The 13950-nt window shown below is 38.9% G+C and overlaps 1 protein-coding gene across 5 annotated transcripts in view; it reads right to left on the bottom strand.

Moving 5' to 3' along the window:
- Positions 1-13950, bottom strand: part of LOC125293825 (coiled-coil domain-containing protein 42-like) — a 72129-nt gene that overhangs the window by 57032 nt on the left and 1147 nt on the right. For all 5 annotated transcript variants that reach the window (XM_048241967.1, XM_048241966.1, XM_048241964.1 and 2 more), the window contains exon 2: positions 5220-5325. In XM_048241967.1, the coding sequence (XP_048097924.1) occupies positions 5220-5325 (106 nt within the window). The remainder of the gene's footprint in view (positions 1-5219; positions 5326-13950) is intronic.

The following is a 13950-nucleotide window of genomic DNA, read 5'->3' as shown; positions in this document are numbered from 1 at the left end:
GGAAATTTGGTGGAACTGCAACCAAAATTCGGTACAAAGGGACTTAATACGGAGTGGCCAGGCTCTCCGTAGACGGGCTCTGGTTGTAATACTGATAGACGTATGAGGAAAAACGCCGACGACACTTAAACGTTGTAAATCAATTCTATTAGACCCAACAAATTAAATAATAAACAGTAAATAATACCATAATTTCCCCCCCCTGCCGATTGCCATCAGCAAGGCCTTCACTGCTTTTGGACTTGCTGTCTGCTTGTGTAGTGGAAGCTGTGCTGGATTCGAGCTTGCTAGTGTCTCTCTCCTTTTCTATTCTGAATACGCTGGGTTCATATAGTCGGTTGACTGTCCAGCTGCTGGTTTAGTCGGTTGACTGTCCAACCGGAGATTGAGGCTTCGTGCTAGCTAGGTGATTAAATTGCACACTTTGGACTGGCTGATGCATCAAGCCGTGTCGGAGTTTGTGTTTTGGCTATGGGGGGCTTTCAGTACACACCCCTTGAACTTCGACAGTTCACCTCCACCGACACCATCAACATCGAGGTGCTCCACCTTTGCCGGGCAGCGGGGATCCTCCGGCGGAAACGCTACTTGCACAGAGGCGCACGTCGCGGGATTTCTTGCCTAATCAACGCGGTTTTCCAGAGCAGTCCGCTCCCGCAAACAACTCGCTCCCTACAGTGTCAGTGGAGAATCTACAGCAACCAACAACACAGCGAGAATCTGTCTCTCACATCTTGGACAACTTCGATGGAGCTGCTGAGAATGTCACATCACCATGTCAGACTGCTTCTGAACGCGCGCAAGACCTTCATCCGAAGGTAAAAGTTCTCACAGCTGGTTCACCGCAGGAAGTTCTGCAGCATACGCAAGACCCTCCTCCCGTCAAATTTGCGTTATTGAATGCACAATCTATCTGTAACAAGACTTTCATTTTAAACGACCGCTTCACGTCTCATCACCTGGACTTTTTGTGCATTAGTTTACCGACTACCAAAAATTAAGCTTAATTGTAATTTCATTCAAGAATTTGCTGATCTACTATCTTTTATGGCCTCTCGCTCTGACAATTTCATGATTTTAGGGGATTTTAACATTCACATCTGTTGCCCATCAAAACCTTTGGTTAAGGACTTTTTATGCCTTGTGGACTCTTTCAATCTTGTGCAATCTGTTATGGCCCCGACGCATCAGAAAGGCCACACATTAGACCAGGGGTCTCAAACACCCGGCCCAAATCCGGCCCGCGTCCGGCCCAATTCCGGCCCAAAATAATAATGTAATTCGGCCCTTTGCAACAAACAATGATACTGATTAAAATAGACGATAGATCCAAGTACGGTGACAAATCTCATTTGTAGCCTACTCTGCTCCACTATGTGCTAGACATCCAGAGCTTGATTCAAACCCAAAATCGCTGCGCAAAGTTTTCAGGAAATACTTGTATTACACGCGAGAAACACAAAGACGTGCATTTGTAATGACGCAGAAGCGATGCAGGCCATAGTTTTGCACAAATTGAAGCAGAAATAGGCCTACACCTAATGTTGAAAAACGTTTACGTGTGATGAAGTCTTGCATCTGTGAATGGAGGTGCGTCTTTGCGTGTAGCCTATACGACGGTGTCCACTAAGCATACCATGCTTATTTTGACCCTCTGCCCAACATAGCTTGGAGGTTGCAGTGGTTATCGTGATGAAAGTGTCCGTAATGGATGTGGTACAGACAGCAGGGCTAGTAGAAACAGGGCTCTAAAGAACTACAAAGTCACCCGCAATATGATGCGAACTTCTGGGTACTCAGATTACCCGCGATAGGAACTGATTTGACCAGAATACTTTATTGTAGGCCTTGTGGTTTAGTAATACATCACTAAACCATACAGTATACATCTTAGGTGTTGGTATACATCTAGGTGTTTTCCTGTTAATTTGTTATGTGGGTAATATGAAAAAAAGGAAAGTAAACCTGCTCAAATATGTTCATCCAGTATTTACTGAAAGGTGCGTAATTTGAGGTGCTTGCCATCCAGTGATGGGTACTTTTGTTTATACTCAAAACTTTTGTTTATACTCAAAGATTTTTACATTTACAGTAGGACTTTATCTCTGACCACTTTCAAGCCATGGCCTTTTGAAATTTTGATATAAAAATCCAATGGTGTTGCTTTCTTAACCCTGACGCCTAGTTTGCCAGGTTTAGAAAAGTTATGAGAGGAAAATATTTGTATTTGGTGTGAAACATACACATACCCGTTTTTATGCTTTTTGTTTGTTTTATAATTTGTATTAATATTTATTTTATCATTATTTTATTTATAAGCTAAGGTTGCTAGCACAGGTGTCTAAAACTAGATAAAAACACTTGCACTTTCTGTTTGCAGTTTTGTGTGGTATTTGAAAAAAAAGAACATTGCATTTTCAGAAATAGATCCAATCAGATGACGTTGGCAGAAGTGGCCCCCAGCTCATTTGAGTTTGAGACCCCTGCATTAGACCTAGTATTGTCTTATGGTTTCAATGTTTCCAACTTAGAAATTATGGATGTTGGGGTCTCTGATCATTTTTTGATTTTATTTGAATCTATTTTGTTTTGTCCCCCTGTATCTCCCCTAAGTCATATTCCTTTGCCCGTTTTATTAATTCCACCACAGCCACAACATTCTCTAATACTTTCCTCCTCTCTCACTCACCTACTATCTCTGTTGCTATTTCCACCTGCTCTGACATTGAAGAATTAGTCACTCTCTTTAATGCATCCTGTCTTGAGACCTTAGACTGTGTTGCCCCACTAAAACAAAAGTGTGTCAAAACTATCACCACTCCATGGTTAAATGCCATGACCCGTTCTGTCAGAAAATCTTGCAGGAAAGCAGAGCGCAAATGGAAAAAAGAGAAGCTTCAGGTCTTCTATGACCTTTTCAGAGATTCTCTAAAGACCTACCAAAACTCTGTTAAGGCAGCAAAGGTTGAGTATTATGTTCAGCTTATCAACAATAATGCTCATAGGCCAAAAGTTTTATTTAATACCATCAACTCTATTATAAATTCTGCCTCTGCGTCATCTACTCTTGCCCCTTCAACAGAAATCTGTGAGAAATTCCTCAACTTCTTCATCGATAAAATTGATAAAATAAAAATCTCACCTCCAGATTCGGATCCCTCAGTGATAGAACTTTCACCTAGCTGCCTCCAACAGTTTCAGGCTATATCTTCCTCCCAGCTTTCTAAGGTGGTCTCCCATATGAAATCTACATCCTGCCACTTAGATGTTTTACCTGCACGCCTTTTTAAATAAGTTTTTACCATCATCTGCCCTCTTGTATTGGCCATAATTAATCACTCACTAACCAATGGAGTGGTCCCCTCAGGTTTTAAACGTGCAATTGTGCAACCTTTACTTAAGAAACCTAACCTTGAGCCCAGTGACCTGAAGAATTATAGGCCTATTTCTAAATTACCTTTTCTGTCAAAGATACTAGAAAAGGTTGTCCTCTCTCAGGTTTCTTCTTATCTGAGTGAGTTCAATATATGTGATAAATTCCAATCAGGTTTTAGATCTCTGCACAGCACTGAATCGGCCTTGCTTAAAGTCTTTTCTCTTAGCAGTTGATTCTGGATCTTGCGCCCTCTTGGTGCTTCTTGATCTGAGTGCAGCATTTGACACAATTGACCATAACATCCTATTAAAACGCTTGGAGGATGAAGTTGGTCTCCAGGGTTCTGTTTTGCAATGGTTCTCTTCTTATCTTAGTGATAGATCATTTTCAGTTAGTTTAGGCAATTTCTCCTCTTCCTCTGCCCTTATAAAGTGTGGTGTTCCTCAGGGTTCCATTTTGGGCCCTCTTTTATTCTCTCTTTATATGCTACCCCTTGGCTCAATTTTTTAAAAGTATAACATTCAGTATCACTGCTATGCAGATGACACTCAGTTTTACCTGCCTGTTAACACTAATGGCATTTGTTCCTTGGAGAATATTTTTAACTGTCTCAGTGACATCAAATGCTGGATGGCAAGAAATTTTCTTCAACTGAACAAAAGTAAAACTGATATAATTATTTTTGGCCCTCCAAGTGATGTTTATATCTTGAAAAATGCACTAGGACCTCTCTCTGCAAACTGCCACAGTGAAGTAAAGAATCTTGGGGTTTTCTTTGACTCCTCTTTAAATTTTAATAAGCAAGTAAATAGTGTGGTCAAAGGCAGCTTTTTTTCAGTTAAGAACCATTGCAAAACTGAAGCCCTTTTTGTCCTTCTCCGATCTTGAAACTCTTATACATGCTTTCATAACATCTAGACTAGATTATTGTAATTCACTATATGCAGGCCTGACCCACTCCACTCTCAACAGACTTCAGCTAGTTCAAAATGCAGCAGCTAGATTATTAAGTGGCTCTAAGAAACGTGATCATATAACTCCTGTGTTGGCTAAGCTGCACTGGTTACCTGTGGAGCACAGAGTTAAGTTTAAAATTGTACTTTTTGTCTTCAAAGCCCTCGGTGGTTTGGCACCTAGTTACATAGGTGACCTACTAATTCCTTACAGCACTCCAAGATCACTTAGGTCTTCATCTCAGAATCTTCTCTATATCCCCAAAACACGCCTTAAAACTAAGGGTGATAGAGCCTTCTCTGTTGTTGCCCCCCAACTCTGGAATAGTCTACCTGTACATATTAAGTCCTCTCCAACCATTGACTGCTTTAAGTCTAACTTAAAGACTTTCATTTTCTCCCAAGCTTTTAATCTACCTTAATACCCCCACATACACACACACTCTTTATTCTTTATTTTATTTTAGACCAATTTGTTTATTATTTCAATTATGTATTTTTTTTCCCCCATGTTATGTTATTATTGTTGTTGTACCATTGTCATTGTTTTATGTTTGTTTGTAAGCACTTTGGTTCAACTCAGTTGTTTTTAAATGTGCTATAGAAATAAAGTTGACTTGACTTGACTAATAGGGCTCCTTTAAGAAGAAATGGGATTCAGCATGATAAGAACAAAACTGTGAACAATTCTGAGGTTTAAGAACACCTTCGTGAATCTGCCTAAGAGTTTTCGTAGGACTTTCTTATGAACACAGTTAAGAAAATTCATAAGAAGATATTGGTGAATGACGCCCACTGATTTCATGAGTTTTTGTCCACGGCAACCACCTTAAAAGTGGCCCATTTAAAGAAAAAGCAAGCAAGCGGAAACAATGGACCTGAGCACCTACCTCTCTTTGCATCCTCATGGCATTGTTGACTTCCATGGCCTCTCGCCTCTTTTGTAACAGACGGGAGGAGGGTGCAATGTTGTCATCCCCTCCTGAAGTGGCTTTGCTAGTCGAAAGAAGAATAGATCAGATCAGTATCTCCAATTGGCCAAGAACCTTATGTCATATATTACTGGGTCAAAGACGAATAAGGTTTTTTTTAACTACACAAAAATATTTTCTTTCAAACTTTTAAATGTTGACACAAAAAGGTCATGGAAGGAATTTTCTTGGTGACATTCATGCGAGTTTAGCAAAACTCTACCAAAAGATTCACATTTGTCTCATATTTCCTAAAATGTGTTATATATTAGCCTATTAATTTATTATTGATCCTTTTTTTAACTAGGATAGTCACATTGAGACACAGGTCTATTTTCCAAGTGAACCCTGGCCAAGAAAGGCAGCACCTAGTTAGAGGGGATAAACATAGTCCTACAACATAAAACACAATACAAATACACAGCACAAAGAGGATGTTTAAACAGAATAAGGAAAACATTTTATTTGTATAAAAGGGACAGTGTACATTAATCAACATGTTCCTTAGCATAAGATATTATGCACCAGATTTAGCTATTCAAGCTAATTTTCATCTTTAGTCCCTGGCAGGTTGATGTTAAAAAAGAAGGGAACTGAGACATAAAAAAGGTACAAGAGCATAAAAGCATAAGCACAAACATATAAAGTTAAAACAGACAATTAACACTACGTAGTGTGCGTGCTACACTCAGATGCACACACGATTTGATGTCTCGGGCTCTTGCTTGCTCGCTCTAGATTCCGGGAGATTTTATCTAATTTGCGGGCGTCAGGGAGCTGCTATCAATATGCGGGAGACTCCCGGAACTTCCCGGAATACTACAAAAGTATGCGTTAATACAAATATCTAAATATGTGTAAACGAGCCCTAAGAAATCCTAACTGTAACTGTCAATTCGATTTTTAACATGCCTGTTTCTATGCTTAGAATGTATACAAGACTGCCTTTATCTATGATTAGAATGTCAGGTTGCAAAGACGGTGTTCTAAAGAATCTTTGACAGTTGGTTGCTCAAGATAGACAGACCAAAAATATCGGAGAAGGAACAATATAAAAGACAGGAAGCATGAGTGTCAATATTGATGAAAAAGATGAAAAACAAAAATATATTAACTAGACTGCATTTCCGACGGGAACTGCGAAAGTGTGCTTGCCCTGTTCCGGTCACCAATGTGAGCAGACAGTGACATACGCTATGCTGAACCTGGCTTGATCCAAGCATTCTAACAGTGCCTTTCAGTGTTGGAGCAGTGGCAATACCTCAAAAGCTCTATTCAACTATTGCCTTGCGGGGTGAATGCGGTTCGTTGGCTTTTACCTGTGGCCTGCCTTCGAATTTAGCTTCTATGACTAAAATCAAATCAATAAAATAAAACAACAGCAGTGATTAGCTGCAAAAATAAATAATGTCACACGTCTTGCACCTCTCAAACTGGGCTATCAGGTAACCTAGAGAAAAATTTGAAATTATGAAATATGACTAAGGCATTAAAATGCTGCTTGTTTGTCAGGATATTTTTTCACTGATTTATTTTAGAAATATGAGCTATGAGTGTGAATGTTATATATTCCATCCCCTAATTCTGTTTTACTGGTTTATTTGACAAATAATCTATATGGATTTGCTCTATAAAGACCTTATGTCTGTTTGGGATTGTTTTGAGAGCCTATTGATGTATCTCAGAATAAAGGAATGTCCACAACATTAGTGATGTTTTTTTTTGTGTGTGTGAATGTATTTTACTTAACTCATTAAATTGAGCTGGATACTCATGAACGCATGTCTCTATAGCCACAATAGGAGTAATTTTAGCAACACCGTATTTTGTGTGGCCCATAACGACCCAGTGGATCATGAAAACGTGCCAAAATTCACATTCCTTGCTTGTTGTTGGTACATTAATCCCATTCAGATTGCCACTTATCTGAGATGTAAGAGTTCAGTATAGGTTTAAGGTCTGGGGCAGGGATTTGACATTCTGTGACTTCTTCATTGAGGGCTTGCTTAGCAGCACTGTCCGCTTTCTCATTTCCCCTCAGACCAACATGGCCTGGGACCCAGCAAAAAACTACACTACACAGTTCTGGTTCTTTAGACGTTCTAGTTGATCAAGCTCAGCTTTGGTTGTACTTATTGCGTGACATATTTTTAATTGCAATTTAATTGAATGCAATTTACTTTTACGACTAAATAAAAATAATTTATCCCTCTCACCCATAGTTTTCTATTTATTTACAAATGTACATAGGCCTACTGTAATTACATTTCTACATAGTTATTCTACTGATCTTTATACTATTCATCCTGCACATAAACGTATTCTTACTACTCTTATAATGTTGTTTCTGTACTACAATGACACTGTTTCCACACTGCACATAGCTGTATGTTATGTACATATCTGTTATAAATTTGTCATATTGAATATCCATATTTATTCTGTTTTATTATATTCTGTTAATACACTGCATATATCTATATTATTATTTCTACTATTATAATGTTACTGCTACATCTACATACATTATTCTACTTATTGTATGAGATAACTGCTAATACACTGCACATATTTATATTTAATTCATATTACTCTAAACCACCTTCTGTAAATCAACTGTATACTACTGTCTACATTGCACTATATTTCTTGACCTGTCTCTGTATATTTCATCACCTTTCTATACTTTGCATCACATTGTATGTATACTGTAGCTACATGAATCACAGCTAAGATCCTTGGTTGCTATGAAGGCCAGTCGTTCTAAATGGATGGTTACTATGGCCAAAGGCCAGTTATCTCTGCGTTGTCAAGCGGACATATCCTAACTTTATCCTATTTTAAACATCTCTATTTTACTTAGCCTACTTCCATACAGTGACTCCTATTAAGAAGTGGCCACTTCATTCAAGGCCACCGTGATTCACGAGCAACATTATTAAATTAATCTGTCACCATATGCCTATGCCAACGCTTGCAAAGAGGAGAATCTTTTAATTTGATTCACAATGAAACGTTACATTTAATGTACATGTAAACAATGAGTAGGCTAGTTTTGGTTGTTGTTGGTGGTGTTACTGCATCCCTTAGTTATGCCTACAATGCAAAATTGTTCCCTTGTGATTGTTTTCAATTCAAAACATCGCGACGTGAAATGCCACCACAAAACATTGTTTGTGAATCGGTCTTATTAGGAGTCCTCGCTTAAGCTGTCACAGACTCAGGCGCTACTTTTAGGGCTAAAATGCTTCCTGAATTACTCTTAGTAAAAAAAACAGGAGTCCTAAAGTTACGAGTACAAGCATCTCATATCAAATGACCATGGCATTACGCTAAGCAACATAAATCTCATAACGTTACAGCAACATCTCCTCCCTATGACCTAGCTAGCTAGCTTCTAGCCACACAAGAAATGAATGATGTTAAAATCTCTGCTTAGCATTCTAATAACAGAAGGGGCACATTTATGTGGACCACTACAACATGACTCATTATGTCTGTAACATTAACTGTATAAAACACTTACTTTCATAAAGGAAGCACACCATCCAGCACATAGCCTACACATGGAAACCGATATTTTAGGTACTTGGTCACGAACTCAAAACGTGTCTCTCTGAAGCTCTGTTCTAGAATCTTTGCTCTGAAGTCTGTCCCCGTTGCTAAGCAACATCAAATAAACGAAATGACAGTCTTCCAGTATTAAATGTCTACGTGTGCTTCCGAATGGATGTGTGTGGTTTGCAATTAGAATAAACAAGAAATAACATTTCCAATAATTTCCCATGATAAATTACATAATATTTGCACCTTCCTTACTTGTGAATCTCACACCGTATTTCAAGTAGGCTACACTAGTGAAATGTAATACAACGTTGCCACCTAGCGTCCAGATGTAGGCTATTTAACATTAACGTGACATTGCTTGTTTATTCTTTCGTCAACTCCATGCTTTTAGGAAAACAATCTTTTTATCATAGTTCCCTCTTCAATGAGCGATTACCAGCTCGTTTTTGTAACAGAGATAGCTGTTTATTGTCCCTAGGTTTACAGAAACACCTATTCATATTAATACGTAGCCTATGGAGTGCTGCCGACCACTGTTCATTACATGGCCCAGAATGCCTTGCATGTCTTTACAACAAAACAACACAGTAAAACCTAAATGCCCGTAAACTTATGCATTTGCATACTTGTAACATTTTTAATAATACTCTCCCATCATGATATGTAACAATAATGAAAAATTGAATTTGAATACCGTCAATGTGAAAACAACTCTATTATGTAAGCTATATATAGCTACTGTTCTCCTTGCTATTTCAGTTCGTAAGTCCATACTATCCCATGGCAGAGCAAGGATTTCATGATTGGGCAAGGTTGCCTGGAGACATTGTGTCTGCTCTGAGACATTGTGCATACATGGAAGGTATTGTGATAGAAGGTGAATGGTGTGAGTTACCAAATACCCGTGGGTGGTTTGCCAAATGATGGAAACTTTTGGAATATTTCTTTTTTTTTTTTTGCTATGCACCCTCACACTGGAGTCCCAGTTCATATACAAAATTTGGTATCGATATGTGACAGTGTTCCTGAGATATGGATCGACTTCCTGTTTCGAGCTTCGCCGCCCGATTTCGTTTGGCTGTGACGGGCAAACGCTTTTTCGAAAAATCAAAAATCCTTCCGCTAACATTTGTGAGGCTTGGTCCAAGGATAATGTACGTCAAGTTTCGTGGCGTTCGGACCAAATTTGTGACCTGTGAAAATTTAGTTTCGCTTTCTGTTCAATCCAATATGGCGGACGAACGGCACGCCCACCTGACGTCATCTTCGCGACCAACTTACACCGGTACTGACCGGACGTTTTAAAGTTGGAACGGTGTCTCTGTCTCAAAGGGCCTAGGCGCTAGGGCTGACAAAAAATTAGGGAGACGGGAAAAATAATAATAATAAAACTTAAGAAGAACAATAAGTGTGCTGCTTTGCAAGCACACTTAATTAATCATAAATAAATGATAGTCTAATATTCTGTTACAATGATTAATATTTATTTGTTATAAATATTAGGCTCTACATGTTTTAAAACACATAGCTTATACATTTTATATTGCTGGTCTTTGCCCCAACAAAGAAATATGTGGATTTAAAACAGGACCATCTAAAAAACATCTAAAAGGGAGACACCAAAAGTTTTGCTAAAAATAAATGTTTTTAGTCCTTTTTCAAAACTGTCTGTGGTTTGTGGTGCCCTCAAGGTGTCAGGGAGGGCATTCCACAGACAATGGGCAGCAGCACTGAAAGCTCCCATGGTCTTTAGTTTTGTTCTGGGTATGTGGAGGTGGTTTGAGTGAGTGGAGCGGAGGGAGCATGTTGTGTTTTATGGGGTGAGTTGGGCATTTCCATGCATTGGTGAGTGAGGAGGGAAACCTTGTATTCAGTCATGGAGACGGGAAGCCAGTGGAGTGAGTGAAGAATGGGGGTAATGTGCTCATATTTCCGCACTCTCATCAGGATCCTAGCTGCAAAGTTTTGGATGTATTGGAGCCTCTCAAGACTCTTGCTATGGATCTCGATGAGAAGTGCCTTGCAGTAATCCAGTCTGGAGGAGATAAAGGCGTGTATCAACTTTTCCGCATCTGGGAGGGAGAGGATCGTTGTCTGGCTAATTAATAAATTGTCATACCGAGGTTGTCGACATAGCAGGCTAGGTGACGTTTGCTGCCATTCGTGCAAAACTAAGCAAAAGTTAATGTTAAGGAAATTAAACACCACCTTCTCTCCCAGTGCCTGAAGTGTATATTAAAATTAAGTTGCAACCATGGTGGCGGCAATCACTGGTTACATTAAACCATTTGAAACCAGTCGGACTGTAAATGATGGCTTACTTCGGATTAATTTATAGCAGAGCCCGTTTGCTTTGCCTATCAACTGGCTAATGTATGATTTAGCATGCTGAAAGCTAAGCATCTACGAAAGAACAGCACATATTTTTTCACAAAGAATCTGTCACAACGAACAGTGATGTCTCTTACAAACAACTACACAATGTATGACTATCAATATTTATTTAATCAGACTGTGGTAACATATAGCCTAATAATAATAACAGCAACACTAATTTAGGTTAGATTACATGACAAACTTAGCTGTTGTTAAGATAAGGGGGCGAGATGCCGTGGTCGTGTCTGCAGAAAGAACGGTCAGAGGTGTGACCATGCCTTTTTTAGATTTGTTAAAATAACATTAAAAACAAATAATTTCTCCGCAAAAAGAAAAAATGGTGTGTATTGAAGCATCTTGAAAACTATTTTTGAATAAAAAATTGTAGATGCAAAACTAGTTTTAGGTGAGAAAAGTGACACGGAAAGTTGGCTACTTGGCCATTGAAATACAGGGGATGGGCAGAGTTACACATTCTACTGCAGCCAGCCATCAGGGGGCTCTGGACTACCGCTCGCATCATTGTTAACATACACATTGACACATTGTCCAGTTCTATATACAGTGGTTGCAGTCAGTTTTGGCAGTTATTTTGAATTTAGGACAGGGTCTGTGCCATCCTAAGTTAGGATTCCTAAATTATTGAGTTAGGATGGTTCTGTAATGGCCAAAAGATCTTTTTCCTAAATGCAGTTAGGAAACATGCTTCTGTTATACCAAATATCCTAAATGCCATCCTAAACTAAGATGAGGATGACAGGATTTCAGAGTTAGGAAGTTTCTGTAATGAGGCCCCACAGTACGGTGGCCGACAGGTGCAAACGACGTGCAACTTATGACAACAGATGCAAATCAACACAACACTTGCAAACAGATAAAACACAACCAACTTAAGAAAACATCTTCATCTTCATTTGACAACACGTGCACATCATTTAGAAAATGCCCTGCAAATTCAGACAACATTTACATTTCAGAAACGACCGTGACCGCCACCTATTCAGAGGTGTTCATCACTTTTAAGTGTCCCCCGGAAACACTTCCGTTGTGTTGTGAATATTGCAGCACGTTTCTGAATTGCTGTTGTGAATTGGCAGCTCGTTTCTGAAATGTAAATGTTATCTGAATTTGCAGCGTGTTTTCTAAATGATGTGCACGTGTTGTCAAATGAAGATGTTTTCTGAAGTTCTTTGTGTTTTGTCTATTTGCATGTGTTTTGTTGATTTGCATTATGTTGTCATAAATTGCACGTCGTTTGCACCTGTCGACCACCGTACAGGAGTAAGTAACAAGTAGGGGGCATTGAGATTACTTTCCCTCCCTATAGAACTCTATACTATGGTATATCCCCAGTTATCATGCATCCCATTAAGATCCAAAACGTTAACACCTGTTATTGCATTTAATTGTAAGAATTTCCAGGCAGCTAGGATACAATTGAGTTGACCTGGTTTCTATGAACATGAATTGTTGTTATAGGAAACATCAATTTAGTCGAGGCATAAAGACTGTATATCTTCATTAAGTAGTTAAACTTTTGAACTAGCTGATCGCCTCGCTTGGCACAGTTTGCAGCCATAGGCCTATGGGAGCGTGGGGCACAAAGTAACGCGGGGTTAAATGTAACATGGACTTTTTTCCTAGTTGCAGAGAGTTGATCGAGACATGCTATTGGTCAGTTAACAACATTACTATGAGACGGTGTTCCACAAATTTTCAGTCAGTATGGACGTGTTTTCATGTAGATCTACAGCAAAACGTCTTTTGAAGGTATCAAAGTAAATGTCTAGGTGGAATTTGTCTTTCCATTACTGAGTTGTGGGTGCAGCTCACGGACTCCAATCTTGTATCATTTTAATAACCGTCTTGTAGGCTAAAAATGAACACCGTTTTGAAACATGTAGTCAACTCATAGCAGGAGCTAACTTATCTTATAACAAACGTGACAGGGTTAGTTGTAACGCGCTGTTACAACTAAGCCTCTCATACTGTACAATGATGTTTCAATACCAAAATATGCGCCTATTAGTGTTAGTTTAGTTCGTTTTGTGATGTTTTGCATTTTTGCCTCATGTGTTTTCAGGTTTGAGGGCTTTTCTTGGCAGGATTGACCTTGGTTAGACTCTTTGCTTCCATGTTATTTCTCCGTATGGAAAATAAAGTCAATTTTCGACACACGTCTGTTGTTCATGACTTAAATAGTCAGATCCTATCCTATCATACACATTCAGATACATTTATTGAATTGAATTGAAAAACAGCCTTTTGAATGAGTGTTACAACTAGGGTTGCCACATTTGATTGAAACACATTTGATTGAAAATCCGGGACCCCCAACCCCCCCCCCCAAAAAAATAATAAAAATAAATATATAAAGTTTAAGAAATGTTGCTAATTGTATGCTGTTGAACTTAGGCTATATGGTGCATTGTCACTTTAAGGTCGCTCAGTCTAAGCTTTCTCATAAAACCCTTTCACCAGCTCTTGTAATTTACAAGGCTGATCCATAAACTCTAGCCTTGTTCGTTTGTGCCACATTGATAACACAATATTAACAATACTATGCATAATATTAAGTTGTTACAAGCAGTTCTAAGTTTCATATAAAAGGGGATATCAACAATGACACCTAGAACCTGCCAGTCTACCTCTCTTTCTGGTGCGCACTCAAGATGCGTTTCCCAATGAATTAGTGCAAGTAACAGAT

This window comes from Alosa alosa, chromosome 4 (assembly GCF_017589495.1).
Source record: "Alosa alosa isolate M-15738 ecotype Scorff River chromosome 4, AALO_Geno_1.1, whole genome shotgun sequence".
NCBI classification, from domain to species: Eukaryota; Metazoa; Chordata; class Actinopteri; order Clupeiformes; family Clupeidae; genus Alosa; species Alosa alosa.
This window is presented reverse-complemented; position numbering and strand designations above follow the sequence as displayed.